At 45.7% G+C, this 24,562-nt stretch overlaps 1 protein-coding gene across 2 annotated transcripts in view; it reads right to left on the reverse strand.

The window, feature by feature from the left end:
* Positions 1-24,562, reverse strand: part of SMG1 (SMG1 nonsense mediated mRNA decay associated PI3K related kinase) — a 1,401,298-nt gene that overhangs the window by 1,248,630 nt on the left and 128,106 nt on the right. For both annotated transcript variants that reach the window (XM_069210224.1, XM_069210223.1), the window contains one exon: positions 5,840-5,898. In XM_069210224.1, coding sequence (XP_069066325.1) covers positions 5,840-5,898 — 59 coding nt within the window. The remainder of the gene's footprint in view (positions 1-5,839; positions 5,899-24,562) is intronic.

Consider the following 24,562-nt stretch of genomic DNA (forward strand, 5'->3'; position numbering starts at 1 on the left):
TGATCACATATAGGCCAAGTGGCAAACATGACAGGAATTCAATAATGAAGCAGTGACACCTTTTGGAACTCCTAGGATTAGAGGACCATTGTTTTCCTCCAAGGAAGGAACTGAACAGAATCAGAGGTCAGGGCAAAGCTCACAAGGAAGGAACAAACACTGCACTCTGTAGGACTTCCAGAGGGGACGGACCATTACAGATGTAGCAATTGTTTTGTGTTTCAATTTACATCTGATACCAAAGAAATTACTCTCACTGGAATAAAACAAACAAAAATTCTTCACGCGTTACTGAAGCCAAAATGTCATATGCCCTATATAAATAGGACTACACGCCATAATCAGTAAAGTATTAGGCAATAATCTTGCATAAATTGGATCACTATAACAGCCTACTCCGGTCACCCTATTTAAAGAACTGTGCAACTGATTTCAGATGGACAGCTCTTGCAAAATGACAAAGACCAAAGAGGTGGCAACAAACATGTCTAGCATCTCACTACATACAAATGTTTGGTACTGTTAATCAGGGCCTTAATGTGTTGGATAAAATGTTAAATTTGATTTGCTTCTGATGCATTTATGTGCACCTCTTTATGAACGTGCAAGTTTATCCATGGATACGTCTTTATGAATGTCAAGCTTACCAGCTCTTAAGCCAATAGTTATTTCTGACAATCCACCAGATTGGTTTGGCAGAGGTTCACTCTCTGTAATATTTTTCATCCTTCGAATAAGTTGTGAACACACAAGACTTGTATGCCTTGTCTCTTTTTTTAGTCGAGCATAGCAGCGCACAAGCACTGCTTTTCTGACGTGTCGGTATGTCTCTGGGCTTTTAACACCCATATCATGCCCATCACTACCACTCGTTCGTGGGCTTGCCCTTCAAAAATCCTTTGATGGCATTGGTAAATGGCTTACCTATGTTCACTCCTTGGGTGGTTTTGTTACCACCTTGGCCATTGCCCGTTACATGGCTAAGTGCACTTTTGCCAATAGGTTTTACTGCAAGCGAACTGCTTTTTCCTTTTGTGTGTCTCTTCAAGCTGATGCTCATGGCGCTGTGAAACAGCTCGCTTATGTGAAACTGCTGTACTTTTTTTTTTCTCAATATATGTGGCAAGAAAAGTCCGGTTAGGAGTTTACAAGAGAAATAGCTCTAACTCGAGCACATGCGAGACACGCTGCATTGCAAATGCTTGCTAAATAATGTATCCTATACATGGTTTCTTCTGGAAACATTTAATAAACTACGAATTTAACATGACACATTATTATTCTGAAACAACAATTGTTTACTCTGATTATAACAGCCAGAATCCTCTTTTGAAACAGACCAGTGATACATAGCTTATATGTTGTTTCCTGGTGTGGCGATTCACGTTCTACTAGGCCAGATTTATTGACTGAATAGATGACCAGTGTGTTTTTTTTCCAATATTTGTGCATTTTTAGTTACATCTGCATTTTGGCGCTAGACGATTCTGGATATTTTCCATTCCATGTGTGCATGGCACCAACCCCTCAACTTGAAATGACTCCTGGTGGCCCACCTCCCTAGGAACCGCGCCCTCACCCACCACCCACGCACGCAACCTAGGCTTCATCTTGGACTCCACACTCGGCATGACTCAGCAGGTCAATGCCATCTCCTCTTCCTGCTACAACACTCTCCACATGCTCCGCAAAATCTTCAAGTGGATTCCCGTCGAAACCAGGAAAACTGCCACCCACGCCCTGGTCAGCAGCCGATTCGACTACGGAAACGCCCTATATGCAGGAATAACAACCAAACTCCTAACACAACTGCAAAGAATCCAGAACGCATCCACCCGCCTCATTCTGGACATCCCACGCCGTGACCACATTTCCCCCCACCTCAGAGACCTTCACTGGCTACCAGTATCAAAGAGGATCCCCTTCAAACTCCTCATCCACGCACACAAGGCCCTCCACAACACAGGCCCAGCCTACCTCAACAACAGACTCACCTTCCACACCCCCACCCGCAATCTTCGCCTCGCCAGCCTCGCCTCCATCTCCCGCATCCGCTGCACCACCGCTGGAGGAAGATCCTTCTCTCACCTAGCCGCCAAGACCTGGAACTCCCTACCGCTACACCTTCGCCAGACCCAAGACCTCTCGACATTCAGGGAACGCCTCAAGACATGGCTCTACGACCAGTAGCTCCCCACCCTCAGCGCCTTGAGACCCTAACAGGTGATTAGTGCGCTCTATAAATCCTTGATTGATTGGTTCATGTAGTTTACGATGCACACATCTAAGCATCGCCCTTCTGCCTGCTCCCCACTCACAGGTGAACTAACTTCCTCTGTCAGATTCAGCAACCACCAATCCAACACAGTGAATATTCTGTCCCTTCATGGTCAGTTCCACAACTTCTCACAATGGGTTTCAGTTATGCAGGCCAAGACCGATCGACCCCTTCCCACCTCCTTTTCATGCTGGCTTCCTTAGGCCATACCAAACACCGAAACACTGAGTACTACTCAGATGTGAGAGCTGGAGGACCTCACTCTCCCCAACCTGAGTTCGGAGGAGAGCTCAACCTTAGCAACACCAATATCGATCGCAGAAATTAAAACCGCGATCCAAAGCATGGCAAAGGGCAAGGTGCCGGGAGCAGATGGGCTCCCATTAGAGTTCAACCACCTATACCAAGACTTGCTTGCTCCCCACCTTTGCGCACTACACGCCGAAGCATGGAGTAGAAATAACCTCCTCCAATCAACCAACGTAGCTATTATGATTCCCCTACTGAAACCTGACAGGCCCCCCACCGATGTTCGCTCCTACCACCCACTATCCATGCTTAATATTGACTACAAAATATTAAGCCGGATAGTAGCTAATAGACTCCTTCCTCATATGCCATCATTGATTCATCAAGCTCAATCAGGCTTCATACCGAAGCGTAGCACAGCCCAAAATATTAGGCGCCTAGTATCAGTACTCCACTTCCTACCCCCAGCTCTGCCGCAGGCGGCGATCATCTCGGTGGACATAGAGAAGGCCTTCGACAGCCTAAGGTGGGACTACTTAGAGCAGGCCATGCTAAAATTGGGACTGGGGGAGGGATTTGTAAGATGGACTAAACTTCTATATACTAACCCCACTGCAAGGGTGAGAACAGGCAATACTATATCCACCCATTCCAGGTTGGAAGGGGCACCAGACAAGGATGCCCACTATCCCCTTTCTCTTTGCGATAGCAGTAGAACCTCTAGCCCAAATGGCCAGAACCGGAGGTATCTCACTTAATAACTGGACCCATCACATCGCCCTCTATGCAGATGACATGCTGCTTTTCCTACAAAACCTGGAGACAGACTTACCGGGGGCCATGAAGATGCTGGAGAACTACAGCGCGGCCTCCGGACTTCAGATCAACTGGAGGAAATCCTCCATTTTCCCAATGTTTAAGGACGCCCCTGAGCCTGACGACACAAGGGGTCTGCCCTGGTCCCCTAGCACGTTTAAATACTTGGGAGTAAAAATATACCACAAAATGGATGATTTACTAGAAGGAAATATACAAGGAGCACTCAGAGGGATTAGAGCAAATATGCGCTTCTGGGAGATGTTACCCCTGACAGTCACAGGAAGAATTGCCCTACTTAAAATGACAGTACTGCCCAGAATGCTATACTATTTTTCCACCATCCCACTCATAATCCTGAAAGAGATAGTCTATGTACATGAATTTCATTTGGGGATCGGGCAGACACAGAATTGCACTACGCTCCCTCCAAAGACCCACGGACGAAGGAGGCCTGGCTGCCACAGACTTGGAAATATATTATTGGGCGGGGCAACTGCAATGGATTGCAAAACTAATCAGCAGCCCCCCAGTCACAACTGAACTACGTCTCCCCTTAAATTGTCTGATAGAATACTAGGTATATTAATGAACCCCAGAAAACCAAAACTACAGTTACCAATAGAGTGGGAATTGACTTGACACTGCTGGGATCAATACCTAAAAAGCACCCGCGCTAAAATTCCATATGCACCAGAGGCCCCTCTGACCTGTCTGAAACATATTTTAGGAAACCAAACACTCCCAGGTATCAGTAAATTGATGACTCATAACATCACAAAACTGGGAGATTTATACGGTGGAGGGAAACTCTACACCTACACAGAACTACGAACGACCTCCCTCCCAGTTTATTCATTACCCACAACGCTATTAACCGAATTGCTAAAAAATCATGGGGAACAGGAGCTCTTGAACCGCCCACCCGTAGCAGCTGTAATTTTATCTGCTCAAAAGGGGATCAGAAAGGAGTGGTATCAGGAATATATAAAGCCCTACAAGATAGCATACACCTGCCTTTAACTAAACTTAAAACCAAATGGCAGTCAGAGTTAGATATCACATTTGAAGAGTCTCAGTCGGCCCAGATTACCTCCCATATCTACTCAGTGTCCAGAAATGCCAGATTCAAGCGAATAAACCTATATATTTATAAAGGGGCAAACCTAACCCCGCAAATGATCGCAAAAATTTACAGCACAAACGACATAGGCTGCCCCCGATGCGCTGAACCTGCACCAGGTCTCGCACACATGCTTTGGAGCTGCCCCCAGCTTAATCCATATTGGGAAGAGATATCTGAGAAAATCTCAATCTGCACCGACAGAGTGTTGAACAAATCTCCGGCAGTGGCCCTGTTGGGGGACTTTCCACGCCCGCAGCTCTTAAAATAACTAACAAGTTCATAGACCTGGCCCTGATCCTCGCTAGAAGAGAAATCACCTCAAACTGGAAGGACCCAGCAGCCCCACAAGTAAACAGAAGGCAAAACGCATTGGAAAAATGGGCAGAAATAGAAGGAGCACTACGAGGGCAAAGACCCAGAGACAATGCCACACAATGGGACTCAATACTAGAGAATCTGAGGACACCTAAAGTCCCCACCCCGGAAGCTGATACAACCACCTCAGACTCCGAAGCTGAAGCAGACACTACACCCGAAACCTAATGCCTTGCGCATAGATAACTTATTATTTGGCTTAAATGAGAATTATAGACTAAAGATTACTACTCATCAATGTAAAATGCATGTGGGGGAGGGGGTTTTGGGTAAGTGGTTGGAGAATTCACTATACCTATGTTATTGTATTGGTAAGTTTAAAATCACAAAAAAAAAATATATATATATATATATATATATATATTTTTTTTTTTTTTTAAAAAGAACGTGGATTAAAATTAAGGATTTGCACTATAGCAGGATTAACTTTGGGACAAATCATTCTATCTCACTGAATTATGTGCTTCCCCACATCAGCTCCAACAATGACCATGGACTTTTCAGAAACGCTAATTCAAAGACATTCCATTATTCTCTTTCACTATTAAAAACTTGAACGTTTTAAATCTGACTGACTGGCAGACATTAATGTTCTCATGCCTCGAGTATAAATATGGATATAGAATTCATATGACTGTTTTGACCATAATGCACCGTATGCTTAACTCGTTAACTAAATTCTTTGTTGGAATTAGTTTCCGGGTGTATTGTCAATAAATAATTATCCACCATCAAATATTATTTCAGTGTTTCATTTTTCCCCTCAAGAGTATGCTCATTGTTTCAGGTGTAGCAAATTATCTACCAAGACAAACAAAATCCACCATTATGAACATCCGTGCAAATTGAAAAAAATCACAAACACTTAAAATCTATGGACAGATTAACAAAAGATCCGCCTGTGACAACAGTAAAAATAAAACATACCGGTGACCTCAAGAAAACATTGATAATTCTAACAATGAAATAAAACAAAAAAGTAGATCTAAGCTTACCTTTCATTGAGAACATCATGGATTGCAGACAAGATGCTATCCAGTTGTTTAACCAGTACCTGCAAAATACAGTACATCAGGTTTAATAAGGTTTTACGTTTCAGTCTAAGAGAGTAGAGAACATGATCAATGAAAATGACAAGGAAGACTCAGATTCACTTGTAAGAAAGGAAGAAATACACAGCTCACCATATACTCGTTTGATTACAATAGGTTATGTGTGGGGCCAAAGCAGGAAACCATGATGATGATTGTGGTCATACTGCATATACTGACTTGCCACACACCAGAGCTGTGGATCAAAAACCAAGCCACAAGCCTCATTCTCGCAGTTACCATTAGCTCTTCTATATAATGTGATGTGGAAAAAAGAAAAGAAGTGTGGAAGCATGTGGGTGAAGAATCTAGTGTTAAGGCTCAATATAACTGAAAAGGTTATCATCACCTGTACGGAACTCAGTCCTGGAATGGAGTGAGTAACAAAAAATCTAAATCTACATGCTGTGCTGCTAAAGGAAACCCAATGCCAGAAACCACAAACATTTCATTGAAGCAAGGCAACTGTTTCAGAGAAACTGTAATGGAACAATTTGGTACATTTGCTTTTTTAGATCATTTTAGATCGTAATCCAGTCAACAACAAACACCTATAACTACAACATACACTTAGCTGCCCCGGCAGATAGATCTTTTCCAAAAGTACAAATCCTGTTACTAAGCTTTTAATCTGTGAAGTCAAGGACAGAGTCACTAATCCATTCTTGGACTATGAATATCCAATAGTTGTACACAATAATAGAAATCAATGATTGTACCCTTTTCAACATTCCAATTAAAGATTTCATGATTAGCCCTTTGCTAAGGGCCATATCTAACTTCTCAACTTAACATAGGGCCCTTTAATCAAATTCTCCTAGTATATGCCACATAAAAGATTTCTAAAACTGAAAGAAATATCTAATGTCTAATTCATTGGGATTTTTAGTTACATATGCCATGAAACTACAATAAATGAAATTAAGCACCTGAGAATTCGTTTGAAGAAGCAGACACATGGGGCGAACACCCTTATCAGTTGCTCAAATGCACTTTAATATGGATGCACATCAGAATCCCCTCTTTCATTCTCAAATTACACAAGAAGCTGAAGACAGGGCTTTACGAACAGGTCTTGCCCAGCTTAGCCCTGGGCCAGAACAGGCATAGGTCCTGCCTAAAGCATCAGGGTACCTTCACAACTGACAGGCCACTTGACAAATTCACATAGCATAACATGCAGGGAAAGAGCTTGTGCAATCTAACAGACAAAAACAAGTTATCTATCTTGACTAATGTAATTCATACCGACAAAGACAGCTCCTACAGATTTCTTACATGAACGTCTTCAGAGTCATAAGACTTGATTCGTAAATTTCATTCACCACAAGGAATGAAGAGGCACCATGTAAGGCATCACACATGCCATTATTAGCTTAAGTCTTATATTTTTCATCTACATAGAGGCCATAATGCTTAGCAAAAGAAAGGGACCAATAATCAGCATAATAAACCTTCAGAGCCAGGACACCGTGTAGTAATGCTGATGAGACTGAAAGCCCTCTAATGAATTGAGCGCGAAATCCCAAAAGGGGACTCTCTTGCTATGTTTAACATTAGAGGAATCTACCCAAAGTTGGTTTCTTTTCTGACACTTACCTTTCTTTTCACCCTCATCACCCCTCAAGAAGAAAGTAAGGACTATGAGTCCCCAGAGGGAATCAGATAATGAAATGATTGTTAAGATTCAGCAGCCCTTTCAGGACCTAAAAACCACCAGCAATGAGACTAAATTTCCTTGATCAGGCACAAAACATGTAAAGTAGAGTGGCTATCAAATACCATTTCATTGTACATGTTTAGGCACTCTGCTACCAAAACTGAAAATGTGAAGATCTGAACTGGTTCTAGTTGAAGAGAGTCAACAAAAGCACTGTGACACCAGGAGGTAAACAAAGGATGGAATTCCAAAGTTATCTGCTTTGTCACGACAACATTTTAACATCTGTGTGCATTCCTTAAGATATAGCTACATTCTAAACATATTAATCTCTATATGTAGGCAGACAGCACACGATTACTTGCCCGACTCAACGGTAATTTGAAATTCATTCTCCACTTTTAGCTATGTATCTTATGACCCACAGAGAATCATCTGGAAACATTCCAATCATAGTTTAGGCTTTAGGAAATGTTGAATTATGTCAGTGTTTGGTGAAATTGCTGGCTTACAGAAATCTTGCCAACATGCACCATCACATTTTCTCACAAATGCAGAATGAGTAAAAGCCTTCAATACATCAGGGTCCTCTGCTCACAATTGAGTATTTGATAGCCAGACCCTCAATGATTTGATGATTTGAAACAAAAAAATTGCAAAAACAGGTAGTTTAGCAAAAAGCCTGCGCTTAGCTTTTTTTTTTTAAATGTATACAAAGTGCACGCAAAATTTGAGGAAAATATATGCCCGCCAGGCTCCACACGTGCCCAGTGAGCCCAAAACGTGATATAATGTAATAGCCCCCTCCCTCCCTCCCTCTTACACTCTGGGCCTGCTGCTCACGGAGGAACCGGGAAGCATTCGTTTTTAACCATGTTTTGGGCCCGCTTCCTACGGAGCACTCGGCAGGCCCTAATCCATTAAAAAAATTAAATGTCCAACAGGGCACGCGGCGGTCCAAGGCAGCATTTCCTTTTTTAAATGTATGGGCTAGCCGCCCACAAGGTACGCAGTGGGCATTTATGTTTTTAAATGAGTAGGGTCCACCAACAAAGGGGCCTATGGCGGGCACAGGGGGACATTTGACTTTTTTTTTTTTTTTTTTTTAAATAATCAAAATAAGCAGGTCCAGGGGACACAACCGGTAATCCTGGCTTTTCAGCCAAATCCACTTTACTACTGGTGTTTATTTACCCCATGCTCAAAATGTTACTGGCAACATTTGAAGACCCAGAATGCAATGTAATGCAGGGTAAAAAGGCATGACTGACTTGCAATATGACAGTTGACATGGCAGCCCTGAATCTCTATGCAACAGCAGCACCACTTTCATGAGTCATGCAAAGAGTATACAAAAGAAGTGGCTAGCATGCTGAAGGCATCAGGTTTTGTGAGTTTTAGAATGCAGGATTACAAAGTAAGTGATGTAATCCTGAAACAGTAAACGTTTTGCAAGGTACTATGTAGTGAGCAGGACTAACCACCACCACAATGACAAAAAATTGAGTAGGTGACCTACCCTCAGCCCAAAACCTCAACGGTAGGCAGGTTATTAAAAACCTCTTGAATATAACACTTTCATGCTTTAGTCCACCAAAAGTACTGCAAACAAGACAAAGTGCCATGAGAGGGAGTGTGAAAGGTAATGAGATGTAATTGAGGGTAGGTGAGAAAGCCTCTGATTAAGAGGGCAATACACAAACGTATATGCTTAGCACAATCACTGGACACGTTGCCAGTGGGAAGACATTACATACTCGTCAATACTACTTTAAATTGAAGCTATGCCTTATAACAAATCGGAAAAAGTGTAAACATTGGCATACACAGTTTGTCAGTTTTAGGGGGCTAAACAGCTGAATAAGCATCTGCAAACAAAGACGTATGAGAATACTTGGAAAGAAAACACTGAAGTCCACAATAAATAAAAACTGAATTCAGACTAACATATTTGTACAAGTGTAGTAAAATCAAAGGGCACTGGTCAATACCACACCTAAAAAAAAACTGGGCTCGGACAGGTGTTGTCTTATGACTGGAAAAATAAACGGGCAGCAAATTGTGGACAAGCTAGCTTTCAATCATGCTTGTTGGGCAAGTACAAACCAGATAGTATGAGGACAGTCGAAAAACAGTTTACTTGCAGGTGATCAGTGTCTTCTACTTCGTGACTGTGCACATTAAACATCTGTAGTCCTGCTTTTTTTTTTTCAGCTGCTTCTAGTCTGTGGCAAGCAGCCTGGTGAGGCATGAATTCTAGCACTTGGACTCTGGAAAGTGCTTGAGCTAAAAGATAGCATGGGATTTGTATTTTTAATCACCACACGATCTTGCAGCACACTGTGGCCGTACTGATAAGTGGAAACCTAAACCACAAGCCTTTGTATACAGCCCAATGGACACCCAGACCAAGGTTTGGTTGACTTGTTTCTGAAATAAAGTTTGGTATGTCTAGATAATAGGTGAGTACAGCTGCAGAATTGGTTGAACAAGCAGGAGTGCACCCAGTGCTTTCCAACTTCAAAATCTCCAAGCAGGAGTCCCACTGCAGCTACCGATTGTGTTCCCAAAACTTTTGCTGCTTCCTTGAGACATATCTAAAAGTGATGGAAGACAGGTGGGGAGCTTGTATATTGTTTTTCCCCCCTATAATACCAAAGGCAACAACCCTAAAAACCATAATCAAGATTCTAAGCAGAACACACAAAAAAGTCTAAAGTCCAACACTTCAATTTCCCCCTCTTCTGGTGTTCTATTGCATGCAGGGTAAAAATAGCTGAAACAAACCCATGATCAAAACAGCCTATTCTGTAGGATGCTTCTTTGAAATGAAAAATAATGTAAAGAAAACTTTTGATATGGCTGTCCATAAGTGGACAAGTCACCTAACCCTGCAACTCCTGCCTTGGTCTCCCATAACCTGCATTACTTCAACCAGCAAAAGGGGGGTTACACTCTACAATGGTATACTGAAAGCAAAAATATTGCACCTATGGTAAACCACAAATACAAAACCGAATGTCCTGTGCTTGCTCAAGATCCCTTGGAATGTGCATGAGAAGAAGTTACTTTCCTTTAGCAATCCATTTTCTGGTAGTGACCCTTAACTACTGACTCTTCACCTTGTGAACTTCCCCAGACGCCTGACTGGATCCAGAAAACTTTCAGCAATGCCCTCGTACGCGGACAGGTGGAATCATACTGCTCTGCATCAGATCAGTCTGCTCCAGGTAAGACTCTGAGGCCCCCATATAAACGCCACCTGTGAGTATTAGTGGCAGTTTCTTTCTGATCTCTGTCAACGGAAGCAGGGTGGATGAGTGAGGGATCTGTGGTTAGAGGCTATACCAAAAAGGTATTACTGAAGGTAAGTGACTTATACTTTTGATAGTGACTTTTAAACGAAGATTCCTCACTTTGTGAATCTAGCAAAAGCAGTCCACCTCCTCTTGTGGTGAGTCTGTGGAATGACAGACTAGGAAATCCTGCAGGGCGGATCAGGCAAAGTGCCAGTCTCGCTAGACCAGGATATCCGGGTAGTAGTACTTTATGAACATATAGAGGGAAGGCCACATTGCAGCCTCACAAATATCCAAAGTGGCATAATGCACTCCTGCACAGTGGTAGTAGCCTTCGCTCTGGCAGAGTGAGCGTGGAAACCTTCTGGAGGCTGTTTCTTGGCCAGCCCATAGCAGATCTTTATGCATAATAAAATCCATTTAAAGACTGTCTGGATTTGCCTGTCTGCCTCTCTTAGCACTTGAGAAACCAACAAAAAGTTTGTCATCCATTCCAGTAGTCATTGGTTCTGTCTATCTAGAAACTAAGTACCTTTTTAGGGTCAATGAGGTGGAGCCATTCACCCTACTTGAAGGGGTGTTGGGGTACATAGAAATTGGGCAAGGTGATGGATTGCCCTACATGAAAGCTTGAGACGACCTTGGGCAGAAATGTCCCTTTTGTCCAGAGGACTAATTTCTCTGGGGCAAAAGGATGTACATTGCAGTACAAGAAGCAAAGTCTGGAGCTCACTCAAATACCAAGCCAATATATACATCATGTAAATGAGATCCAAATTGAGGTCCCATATTGTAGCGTCACATTTTTTGACGGGAACATATGGATCAGCCCATTCCAAAAAAACAAAAAAAACATTGTTGCAGGTGACATCAAGAGGGATGGCTCATCTGGCACACTTAAGAAGCCACAAAGGGCTGAAAAGTAAACCTCAGCTGATGACAGCAGGACCTTGTTGGTCTAAGGCCAAACAAAACAGGATAACGTTCGATAACTGTACATTCAGAGGTTGAATGTGTAAAAAGGAACATCGAGCAATAACTTCTCCCATAATCCTGCATAGACAGATTTTGTTGATGGACTGCCAAGAGGACACCCACCAGTTCTGGAGGATAATCAAAAGTAATTAGCTGTCATTGTGCAACCTCCAAGCATGACGATATAAGTTGAGCAGGCTCAGTGCAAGACCTAGCCCTACTGCTGCAACAAGAGATCCTCCCAAAGAGGCAGCCGAATTGGAGGGCAAACGCTTATGGCCAGAAATTTTGGGTATCTCACCCTCATCGTCCAACTTGGTGTCTCTTGATCGCCTGCAGTACTCTGCACCGGATGGGTGGAAAGGCATACAGATGGGCTGTGCTCGTGTTTAACCCAATAGACTGCAAAGTCCAGATGTGCCACTTGTGGCGGTGCACAAGGAGAGTAAGGGAGGACAAGTGCTACTCTCACTGAGAACCAGGCCAAGGTTTGAACTTCGGGATCATAGGCTAAATGCCCCGGGCTTACTGAGGTGGAAGGATTGTTTGGAAATTCCAGAATGATTCCAATGAAGAGAAGCCAGTGTAAAGGAGCCAGTTATGACGTTGGCACATTGATGGAAAACCCAATGATGATTTTTAAGACTGGCTGACGTCTGGGGTTAGATAATGACACTTTGATGCGAGCCCCTCTTCAGTATTTAGTCACTGAGCTATTTCTAACCTCCACAGATGGGCAGCGATCACCAACTCTTTGTAAACACCTGCAGCGCGTTAGGCCAAAAGGGAGCAAGGAGAACTGATAAATCAAAATGGGGATGTAGAAATGTGTGTCCTGCAAGTCAAGCACTACCACCCAGTCTCTGGATCCAGGGGAGACAGAACTTGGGCCAGGGTGAGCATGGTAGACTTGTTGTTCTGCAGGAAATACAATCAGAGGCAAAGATCTGGGATAGGGTGGAGGGCTAGGATGAGGTAAAGGCTTCTGCCCTTCAGCACTGTAACTAGAATAGCAATCAGTACCAGTCCCTGATACCAGCAGCTTCTCCACTGCTCCTTGGGCCATGAGTCTCTCAACTTCTCACCAGAGAATGGACAAGTGGTCCTCGTGGAGGCCTTCTGTTGTGTGGATGGAATATCCAGGGGATAAGACAGAAAGGGCTGGGAGTAGGCATGTTGCATGATCAGGAGCACCCACTAGTCTTGGAAAACGCTCTGCCAGCCGCGGAAGTCAAGTCAAAGGTGACCTACTGCGCAATCATGATCCGCTAGGAGCAAATTCAAGTTGTTTTGCAGCAGCTGCGGTGGGCCAGGTGGTGTCAGGGGGTAGTCTGGGTAGTGTATTGCCTGGGGGACCTGAATGCTATTGCCAGCCTCTCCGGTCTCTCCTGTCAAAATGGTTGAGAGGCCTTCTGTTGCCAAGGCAGGTACTGGTGCCTCCTCTGCTAATATCCCCTATCGAAACCTCAAAAGGGGTGCTGCTTTTGGGGACAAAATGTTATACAGGTTGAATTAGGCCCAGAGGGCAAGCTGTGGCCTTGCTCTACTTGAACTATGCGGGGAGAGTTAACATCTGCTCCCAAACGTTTTCATCAATGGATGTCCGATAAAGCCAGTTGAGCGAAACAAGGTGTGGCACCTAAGCACCATGCTTGTCCCAATTGCCCTACTAAAGCAGTCAGCAGTGTGTAGGTCAGACCATTTCTCAGCCTACTGGTGGTCAATAATCAGACGCTGTAGCGTTTGTATGACATTATCAGCAACAACTGGCAAGAAGTCAGGCACTCTGTCCCACAAGCTGTGTAAATATTATTCCAGGAATTATTGATGGACTGTAAGTCGAGACTCACAATGGAAAAGACTCATTTTGTGAAGTTTTCATAACTCTTGGATTCCTCATCAGGTGGAGTCGTAGGGAATGAGTTCAGACGGCTAGGCGATGCCTGAACCTCCATACTCTCTGCACAGCATGCTGAGGTTTTGCCCAGGTACCCACCAGTATGTCTGTAATTGCCTCATTAAAAGTGAAGAGGTTCCTTGGTGGTGGCTGTGGGGTTGTGGACTTCGGTCATTATGTTAGCTTGGACCTGTTGCATGGGCAGCATTGGCTCAAGAACATCCATTGCCCTTCTAATGACTTATGCCAAAGAGGCAGATTCTTCAGTGGCCATAGAGTCTTGAGTGGTCAGGTCAATGGCCAGGGGACTGTCCAATCTAGCAGCATCATGTAGGTCCTCAAAAATAAATGGTTCTTGTAGGAAAATGTTTTTTTTGTTGCAGTACCCCCTCCCACCCCGATTTTCTGCCTGTTTCTGGGAAGTGCACTGGGTCCCGGCCAACCAGGACCCCAGTGCCAGTGTTCTCTCCCCCAAAATTATACAATTGTTTTCCCAGTTGACAAATCCTTTAGCACCCTCTGTAAGCCCCTAGTAAATGGTACTCCTGGTACCTAGGGCCAGAGATGCGAAAGAGGGTCTTCTAAAGGCTGCAGCATGAATTGCCCCCCCCCTCCCCCCCCCCCCCCCAAGGTCTGTCGTGGTGCAAACAAAAGTGAAACCCGACATGGCATACAACCAGTGCGTGCCATGTCCCCTAACAGTGCATGTAATATATGTAAGTCACCCCTCTAGCAAGAATTATAGCCCTAAGTCAGGGTGCATTATACTACATGCAAAGCCATATCTGCACAAGCAGACATGACCCTAATATGTCTTTGTTGATTCTCAGACATAGTACAAGACCACGGAAGCCATATGCTGAACACTGGTCAATAAAAAGTTCCCCAGCTACATGATGGCTTCACTGAAGATGGTGTTTGGTATCAAACATCTCATACAGGTGAATCCACATTGATGCCAGTGTTGGCTTTACCTATACATGCACCCATAGGGCACCTTAGAGGTGCCCCCTAAAGCCTTACCCAGTCTCTGGTATGCTTCTTGACAAGTCTGCTAAGACCCGTTCTGGCCCCATAGGGTGAGAGCTTCTGCTTTCAGGATGCCCAGAACAAATGCCGGGTTGGGAAGAGGATGTAATACACTCTCCCACAGGATGACCTGCTGAATAGCCTTCCTAAGGCAGCAAACCTCACAAGGCTGCAAATTCTCTCCCCCACCCCGCGAGCCCAATTAGCACCTGGACAGGTGGGAAAATTAGCTAGTCAGGTAGACGTTCCACTTCTAGGCTTGTAATACCCCTAAGGTGGGCTACTGCGGAGTGGCCATCTTTGTGAACGCACATTTAGGAATTCTGGGACAGGGTTATGCCCACTTCCTATAGGAAGTGGTCATTTTTTTGTGTGTGTGTGTGGGGGGGGGGGGGGGGTTGTGTGTAGTGACCCCAAGGGTATGTAGCCTATTGGTTACTACCCTACACAGCCCTAACACCCCTAAATTCAGTATTCAGGGGAGCCCGTGGCACCAGAGAAGTAGATCTGTACTGATCTGACGGATACTCCAGAGACGCAAAAGGCAAGAACTGAAGATCCGTGACAGATTTGGTGCACCAACTGCGCCAGTCTGCCTGTGGATTTCAACAATTGCGAAAAAGAAGACTCATCCTTCAGCTCTGAAACTTTAAAAAAGCCGCAAAGACTGCCAGCCTTCACCACAGCACAAGGAACACCTGTGGAGTAGCAGAGATTCCCCCCTGAAACCTTGCAGGCACCCAAGAACCACTGAAGAGGACTCCTGACTGCCAAAACTGCCGCCAGACAGCACCACAGCCCCTGAACCTCCCAGCCCGTGTTGAAGTGGGACAACGCTGCCAATCTGGTACCCTGGATGTACAGAGACAAATCATGGGTTTCCCTACTGTGACCCTCAATCCGACCAATGCAGTCTCTTTGTACAGGACCTCCCTCAACAGCGACCAGTGACGGCAACCCCAACAGTCCACTGCACCTGTGCAACCAGATGCCCCGGACTGAGGAGAAGAGGACCACTTGTGCCTCTGCATTCCCCCAGACATAAGAGACTTGATCCCACTTGTTGGTACACCTGGACTGGTCTCCAGTCCACGACTGCAGCCTGTTCTGTAGTCTTCCCATCCACCGCAACCATAACCGGTGACAGACACCCAACGGCCCAAGAACCGTCTGCACCCAGACGCCCCAGACCAAGAAGAGTAGAACCACTGGTGTACCTACATCCCTGAGCGTCACAAGACCTGAGCCCGCTCGGTGGCTCACCCAAACAGAACACCCAATTCTACCCTCCAGCCTCCTTTCACAGTAACTGATCTCCATAGGAACACATTGGGCACCTGATGCTGTTTTGCACTCTGCACCGGCCACCTCTGTGCCGCTGAGGGTTATAGTGTGGGTGCTGCCTTGAACCTTGACCACTACTCACCTTAACCCAAAGAGATTGGTCTTGTAAGTCACTGAACTCTAACTGTTTGCAGAACTTGTTTTATCTCCTGTAGGATAACATTGCAGAGCTAAGAAATTGCACTAAGTGTCTACTTTTTAAAGTGAAAAGAATTCCTATTTAAAAAGGTACTTAACTGAACAGTATTCTCAGGTGCCTAAACATGTATAAAGATATCCGTTATTTTTTTTTTTTTTTATAAATCGGTGTGGATCTCTTTCTTGAGTTGTGTCAAATGTTTTTATTTTATTTTATTTTTACTATTGTGGGTATTTGTAGATGCCTTGCACTCCTCTATGTTAAGCCTAAGGTTGCTCGACCACACCAACCCTAAATAGAGCACTTTGGGATTTTCACAGCAAGCTCTGTCCACTCAATGGGGAACCACTAGACTCTTTACATGGTATTTACATAGCACATAAAGCGCCAGCTTCCTACATGTCTTCATAAATGTCATCACCCTGTAATGGAGTTGCCAATGGATGGGCTCAGATTTCGAATTCTATAAAGCTATCAGACCCGGGTCAGACAATGGTAGCGGCATTGAGGCTTGCACCCGTCGTATCGGTATCAGTCAGTCGCTGCACTGGGGAGAGAGCCAGCGGCACAGGGCTCATTACCAGGGACAACCTCAGCTGGCGGTCAAGTAGCATGGTCAGGAAGGATAGGATCCCACATTGGACCTCTTATAGGAATGCCACCTTGAATCCTTGGGACCCAAGGCTCTCCAGTGGGATTCTGTGGGGGTACAAATAATGACGGCTACGAAATCTTTAGGTGCTGCATCTCGTCTGCTGTGGCTGTCCAGTGAGACAGGAGGTACTCGATTAGTGGAGTTGCTCCGAGGCTGAGAGTTCTGCGAGTTATCAGGAGCATTGTGTGTCTCCGAGAGTTGTGAGTGGTCAGACACCAGCGACCCAGGTTTGGACTTGTTGTTCGACTTCCCTGAAATCTTGGTCCTTAATGTGGAGAGGTCACAAGATCTGCTTGGGTATGGAAGCGCATCCACGCTCTAGATTTCGTCTGAGACAACTTCTGCAACCTTTTCCAGGCATTGGGATCTGGGAGTCAGGCAGTCGCGGTCAGGTGGAGCCTCAGGATTCCCTCTGCAGGCGTCGCTGTGGGGGCTCAGGGGGGGGGGGGGGGCAACTCTGGCTACTCACGGTCTCGTAGTCGGCGGGGAGTCCTCCCTGAAGTGTTTGTTCTCCACAAGTCGAGCCGGGGGCGTCGGGTGCAGAGTTGCAAGTCTCACGCTTCTGGCGGGAAACGCAGTCGTTTTAAAGTTGCTCCTTTGGAAACAAAGTTGCAGTCTTGGGTGAACAGGGCCGCTGTTCTCTGGAGTTTCTTGGTCCTTCTAGAGCAGGGCAGTCCTCTGAGGATTCAGAGGTCGCTGGTCCCTGGGGAAAGCGTCACTGGAGCAGTTTCTTCATAAGGGTGGAGACAGGCCGGTAGAGCTGGGGCCAAAGCAGTTGGTGTCTCCGTCTTCTCTGCAGGGTTTTTCAGCTCAGCAGTCCTCTTCTTCTTAGGTTGCAGGAATCTGAGTTCCTAGGTTCAGCGGAGCCCCTAAATACAGAATTTAGGGGTGTGTTTAGGTCAGGGAGGGCAGTAGCCAATGGCTACTAGCCCTGAGGGCGGCTACACCCTCTTTGTGCCTCCTCCCAAGGGGAGGGGGTCAAATTCCTATCCCTATTGGGGGGATTCTCCATCTGGAAGATGGAGGATTCCTAAAAGTCAGAGTCACTTCAGCTCAGGTTGCCTTAGGGGCTGTCCTGACTGGCCAGTGACGACTCCTTGTTTTTCTCATTATCTCCTCCGGCCTTGCCGCCAAAAGTGGGGCCGTGGCCGGAGGAGGCGGGCAACTCCACTAGCCTTTGAGGCTCACCGCCAGGTGTTACAGCTCCTGCAAGGGGGAGGTGATAAGCATCTCCACCCAGTGCAGGCTTTGTTACGAGCCACAGTGTGACAAAGGCACTCTCCCCATGTGGCCAGCAACATGTCTCGAGTGTGGCAGGCTGCTAAAACCAGTCAGCCTACACAGGTAGTTGGTTAAGGTTTCAGGGGGCACCTCTAAGGTGCCCTCTGGGGTGTATGTTACAATAAAATGTACACTGGCATCAGTGTGCATTTATTGTGCTGAGAAGTTTGATACCAAACTTCCCAGTTTTCAGTGTAGCCATTATGGTGCTGTGGAGTTCGTGTTTGACAGACTCCCAGACCATATACTCTTATGGCTACCCTGCACTTACAATGTCTAAGGTTTGGCTTAGACACTGTAGGGGCACAGTGCTCATGCACTGGTGCCCTCACCTATGGTATAGTGCACCCTGCCTTAGGGCTGTAAGGCCTGCTAGAGGGGTGACTTATCTATACTGCATAGGCAGTGTGAGGTTGGCATGGCACCCTGAGGGGAGTGCCATGTCGACTTACACGTTTTGTCCTCACCAGCCCACACAAGCTGGCAAGCAGTGTGTCTGTGCTGAGTGAGGGGTCCCCAGGGTGGCATAAGATATGCTGCAGCCCTTAGAGACCTTTCCTGGCATTAGGGCCCTTGGTACCAGGGGTACCAGTTACAAGGGACTTACCTGGATGCCAGGGTGTGCCAATTGTGGAATCAAAAGTACAGGTTAGGGAAAGAACACTGGTGCTGGGGCCTGGATAGCAGGCCTCAGCACACTTTCAAATCAAAACATAGCATCAGCAAAGGCAAAAAGTCAGGGGGTAACCATGCCAAGGAGGCATTTCCTTACACAACCCCCCCCCCCCCCCCAAACGAAAGAGAATGAGACTAACCTTTCCCAAGAGAGTCTTCATTTTCTAAGTGGAAGAACCTGGAAAGGCCATCTGCATTGGCATGGGCAGTCCCAGGTCTGTGTTCCACTATAAAGTCCATTCCCTGTAGGGAGATGGACCACCTCAACAGTTTTGGATTTTCACCTTTCATTTGCATCAGCCATCTGAGAGGTCTGTGGTCAGTTTGAACTACAAAGTGAGTACCAAAGAGGTATGGTCTCAGCTTCTTCAGGGACCAAACCACAGCAAAGGCCTCCCTCTCAATGGCACTCCAACGCTGCTCCCTGGGGAGTAACCTCCTGCTAATGAAAGCAACAGGCTGGTCAAGGCCATCATCATTTGTTTGGGACAAAGCTGCCCCTATCCCATGTTCAGAGGCATCTGTCTGCACAATGAACTGCTTGGAGTAATCTGGAGCTTTTAGAACTGGTGCTGTGCACATTGCTTGTTTCAGGGTGTCAAAGGCCTGTTGGCATTCTACAGTCCAGTTTACCTTCTTGGGCATTTTCTTGGAGGTAAGTTCTGTGAGGGCTGTCACTATGGATCCATATCCCTTCACAAACCTCCTGTAGTACCCAGTCAAGCCAACGAATGCCCTGACTTGAGTCTGGGTTTTTGGAGCTGCCCAGTCCAGAAGAGTCTGGATCTTAGGCTGGAGTGGCTGAACTTGGCCTCCACCTACAAGGTGTCCCAAGTAAACCACAGTTCCCTGCCCTATCTGGCATTTGGATGCCTTGATAGAGAGGCCTGCTGATTGCAGAGCCTTCAAAACCTTCTTCAGGTGGACCAGGTGATCCTGCCAGTTGGAGCTAAAGACAGCAATATCTTCAAGATAAGCTGCACTAAAGGACTCCAAGCCAGCAAGGACTTGATTCACCAACCTTTGGAAGGTGGCAGGGGCATTCTTTAAACCAAAGGGCATAACAGTGAACTGATAATGCCCATCAGGTGTGGAGAATGCTGTCTTTTCTTTTGCTCCACGTGCCATTTTGATTTGCCAGTACCCTGCTGTTAAGTCAAAGGTACTTAAGAATTTGGCAGCACCTAATTTAACAATCAGTTCATCAGCCCTTGGAATGGGATGGGCATCTGTCTTGGTGACAGAATTAAGTCCTCTGTAGTCCACACAGAACCTCATCTCTCTCTTCCCATCTTTGGTGTGAGGTTTGGGGACTAAGACCACTGGGCTAGCCCAGGGGCTGTCAGAGTGCTCAATGACTCCCAATTCCAGCATCTTGTGGACTTCCACCTTGATGCTTTCCTTAACTTGGTCAGACTGTCTGAATATTTTGTTTTTGACAGGCATGCTGTCTCCTGTGTCAACATCATGGGTACACAGGTGTGTCTGACCAGGGGTTAGGGAAAAGAGCTCAGCAAACTGTTGTAGGACCTTCCTACAGTCAGATTGCTGTTGGCTAGAGAGGGTGTCTGAATAGATCACTCCATCAACTGAACCATCTTTAGGGTTTGATGAGAGGAGATCAGGGAGAGGTTCACTCTCAGCTTGCTGGTCCTCATCTGTGCCCATCAACAGATTCACATCAGCCCTGTCATGGGAGAACTTAAGGCGGTTCACATGGATCACCCTCTTGGGGCTCCTGCTAGTGCCTAGGTCCACCGGGTAGGTGACCTGACTCTTCTTCTCTAGCACTGGGTAAGGGCCACTCCATTTGTCCTGAAGTGCCCTGGAAGCCACAGGCTCCAAAACCCAGACTTTCTGCCCTGGTTGAAATTCAACCATTGCAGCCTTTTGGTCATACCAAAACTTCTGGAGCTGTTGGCTGGCCTCAAGGGTTTTACTTGCCTTTTACATGTGCTCTGCCATCCTTGAACGTAGGCCAAGTACATAGTCCACTATGTCTTGTTTAGGCTCATGAAGAGGTCTCTCCCAGCCTTTTTTCACAAGAGCTAGTGGTCCCCTTACAGGGTGGCCAAACAGAAGTTCAAAGGGTGAGAACCCTACTCCCTTCTGAGGCACCTCTCTCTAAGCGAAAAGCAGACATGGCAAGAGGACATCCCATCTCCTTTTGAGTTTTTCAGGGAGCCCCATGATCATGCCTTTTAATGTCTTGTTGAATCTCTCAACAAGGCCATTAGTTTGTGGATGATAGGGTGTAGTGAATTTATAAGTCACTCCACACTCATTCCACATGTGTTTCAGGTATGCTGACATGAAGTTGGTACCTCTGTCAGACACCACCTCCTTAGGGAAACCCACTCTGGTAAAGATACCAATGAGGGCCTTGGGTACTGCAGGGGCAGTAGTCGACCTAAGGGGAATAGCTTCAGGGTATCTAGTAGCATGATCCACTACTACTAGTATGTACATATTCCCTGAGGCTGTGGGAGGTTCAAGTGGACCCACTATGTCCACACCCACTCTTTCAAAGGGGACCCCCACCACTGGAAGTGGAATGAGGGGGGCCTTTGGATGTCCACCTGTCTTACCACTGGCTTGACAGGTGGTACAGGAGACACAAAACTCCTTGACTTTCTGGGACATGTTGGGCCAGTAGAAGTGGTTGACTAATCACTCCCACGTCTTGGTTTGTCCCAAATGCCCAGCAAGAGGAATATCATGGGCTAAGGTCAGAATAAACTCTCTAAACTCCTGAGGCACTACCACTCTCCTAGTGGCACCAGGTTTGGGATCTCTTGCCTCAGTGTACAGGAGTCCATCTTCCCAATAGACCCTATGTGTTCCAGTTTTCTTGCCATTGGACTCTTCAGCAGCTTGCTGCCTAAGGCCTTCAAGAGAGGGAAAGGTTTCTTGCCCCTTACGCAACTGCTCCCTTGAGGGCCCCCCTGGGCCTAAGAGCTCAACCTGATAAGGTTCTAACTCCAGAGGCTCAGTTCCCTCTGAGGGCAGAACTTCTTCCTGAGAAGAGAGGTTCTCTTTTTGTTGTTGTGTTGCAGACGGTTTCCCAGTTGTCTTTCCTTTCCTCTTGGTAGGCTGGGCCCTTTTTCCAGGCTCCAGCTCTACTTTTTTACCCTGAGCCTTGCACTGTGCCCTTGTCTTGACACACATCAGTTCAGGGATACCCAGCATGGCTGCATGGGTTTTCAGTTCTACCTCAGCACAAGCTGAGGACTCTAGGTAATTTCCAAGCAAACAGTCTACGGGGATATTTGAGGAGACCACCACCTGTTTCAGGCCATTGACTGCTCCCCACTCTAAAGTTACCATAGCCATGGGATGTACTTTAGTTTGATTGTCAGCATTGGTGACTGGATATGTTTGTCCAGACAGGTATTGACCAGGGGAAACTAGTTTCTCTGTCACCGTGGTGACACTGGCACCTGTATCCCTCAGGCCTTCTACACTAGTCCCATTAATTAAGAGCTGCTGCCTGTATTTTTGCATGTTAGGAAGCCAGGCAGCCAGTGTGGCTAAATCCACCCCACTCTCAGAGACTAATGTAGCTTCAGTGTGACACCGGATTTGCTCTGGGCACACTGTTGATCCCACTTGGAGACTAGCCATTCCAGTGTTAGCTGGAGTGGAGTTGGAAGTGGTACTTTTCTTGGGACAGGCCTTGTCTCCAGTTTGGTGTCCAGGCTGATTACAGCTACGACACCAGGCCTTTTTGGGATCAAAGTTTTTACCCTTGTACCCAAAATTGGATTGTGAAGAGGCTCTGGGCCCACCCTCCTGTGCAGGTTTTTGGGGGCCTGTAGAAGACTCTTTACTATTTTTATTTTTGGATGCCTCAACACTCTTCCCCTGGGGAGGCTTTGTGACCCCTTTCTTTTGGTCACCCCCTGTGGAAGTCTTGGTCACCCTTGTCTTGACCCAATGGTCCGCCTTCTTTCCCAATTCTTGGGGAGAAATTGGTCCTAGGTGTACCAGATGCTGATGCAGTTTATCATTTGAACAATTACTCAATAGGTGTTCTTTCACAAATAAATTGTACAGCCCATCATAATCATTAACACCACTGCCTTGAATCCAACCATCCAGTGTTTTCACTGAGTAGTCCACAAAATCAACTCAGGTCTTGCTCGAGGTTTTTTGAGCCCCCCTGAATCTAATTCTATACTCCTCAGTGGAGAATCCAAAGCCCTCAATCAGGGTTCCCTTCATGAGGTCATAAGATTCTGCATCTTTTCCAGAGAGTGTGAGGAGTCTATCCCTTTACTTTCCAGTGAACATTTCCCAAAGGAGAGCACCCCAGTGAGATTTGTTTACTTTTCTGGTTGCACAAGCCCTCTCAAAAGCTGTGAACCATTTGGTGATGTCATCACCATCTTCATATTTAGTCACAATCCCTTTAGGGATTTTCAACATGTCAGGAGAATCTCTGACCCTATTTAAGTTGCTGCCACCATTGATGGGACCTAGGCCCATCTCTTGTCTTTCCCTTTCTATGGCTAGGAGCTGTCTCTCCAAAGCCAATCTTTTGGCCATCCTGGCTAACAGGAGGTCATTTTCACTGAGGCTATCCTCAGTGATTCCAGAGGTGCTGGCCCCTCCTGTGAGGGAAGCAGCATCTCGGACTATTATGTTTGGAGTCTCGGATCTCTCTAATTAGGACTGGAAGGGGGGAATTCTCCTCCAAGTCACTATCATCATCCTCTGGGTTGTCATCCTCAGAAGGGTTGGCTTTTTCAAACCCTGCCAAAAGCTCCTGGAGCTGTTGTTTGGAGGGTCTTAAGCCAATTGGGATTTTCTTTATTTTGCAGAGAGACCTTAGCTCCCTCATCTTAAGATGGAGGTAAGGTGTGAGGTCGAGCTCCACCACATTCTCTTCTGCACCAGGCATTATGTTTCTAAAAGTTGGAATACTTTTTAAGAATCTAAAACTATTTCTAGAACCTAATTCAAACTTTCACAAAACTTTTAAACTCTAAAAGAAATGCTAACAGGGACTAACACAAGGCCCTAGCAGGACTTTTAAAAATTTAGAAAAATAGCTCAAATTGCAAAAATCAATTTCTAATGACAATTTTTGGAATTTGTCGTGTGATCAGGTATTGGCTGAGTAGTCCAGCAAATGCAAAGTCTTGTACCCCACCGCTGATCCACCAATGTAGGAAGTTGGCTCTGTATGCACTATTTCAAAGTAAGGAATAGTATGCACAGAGTCCAAGGGTTCCCCTTAGAGGTAAGATAGTGGCAAAAGGAGATAATACTAATGCTCTATTTTTGTGGTAGTGTGGTTGAGCAGTAGGCTTATCAAAGGAGTAGTGTTAAGCATTTGTTGTACACACACAGGCAATAAATGAGGAACACACACTCAGAGACAATTCCAGGCCAATAGGTTTTTGTATAGAAAAATATATTTTCTTAGTTTATTTTAAGAACCACAGGTTCAAATTTTACATGTAATACTTTGAATGAAAGGTATTGCAGGTAAGTACTTTAGGAACTTTGAATAATCACAATAGCATATATACTTTTCAAATAAAACACATATAGCTATTTTAAAACTAGACACTTAGTGCAATTTTCACAGTTCCTAGGGGAGCTAAGTAATTGTTAGTTCTTGCAGGTAAGTAAACCACCTACGGGGTTCAAGTTTGGGTCCAAGGT

The sequence above is a fragment of the Pleurodeles waltl genome, chromosome 10, assembly GCF_031143425.1.
Source record: "Pleurodeles waltl isolate 20211129_DDA chromosome 10, aPleWal1.hap1.20221129, whole genome shotgun sequence".
NCBI lineage: Eukaryota > Metazoa > Chordata > Amphibia > Caudata > Salamandridae > Pleurodeles > Pleurodeles waltl.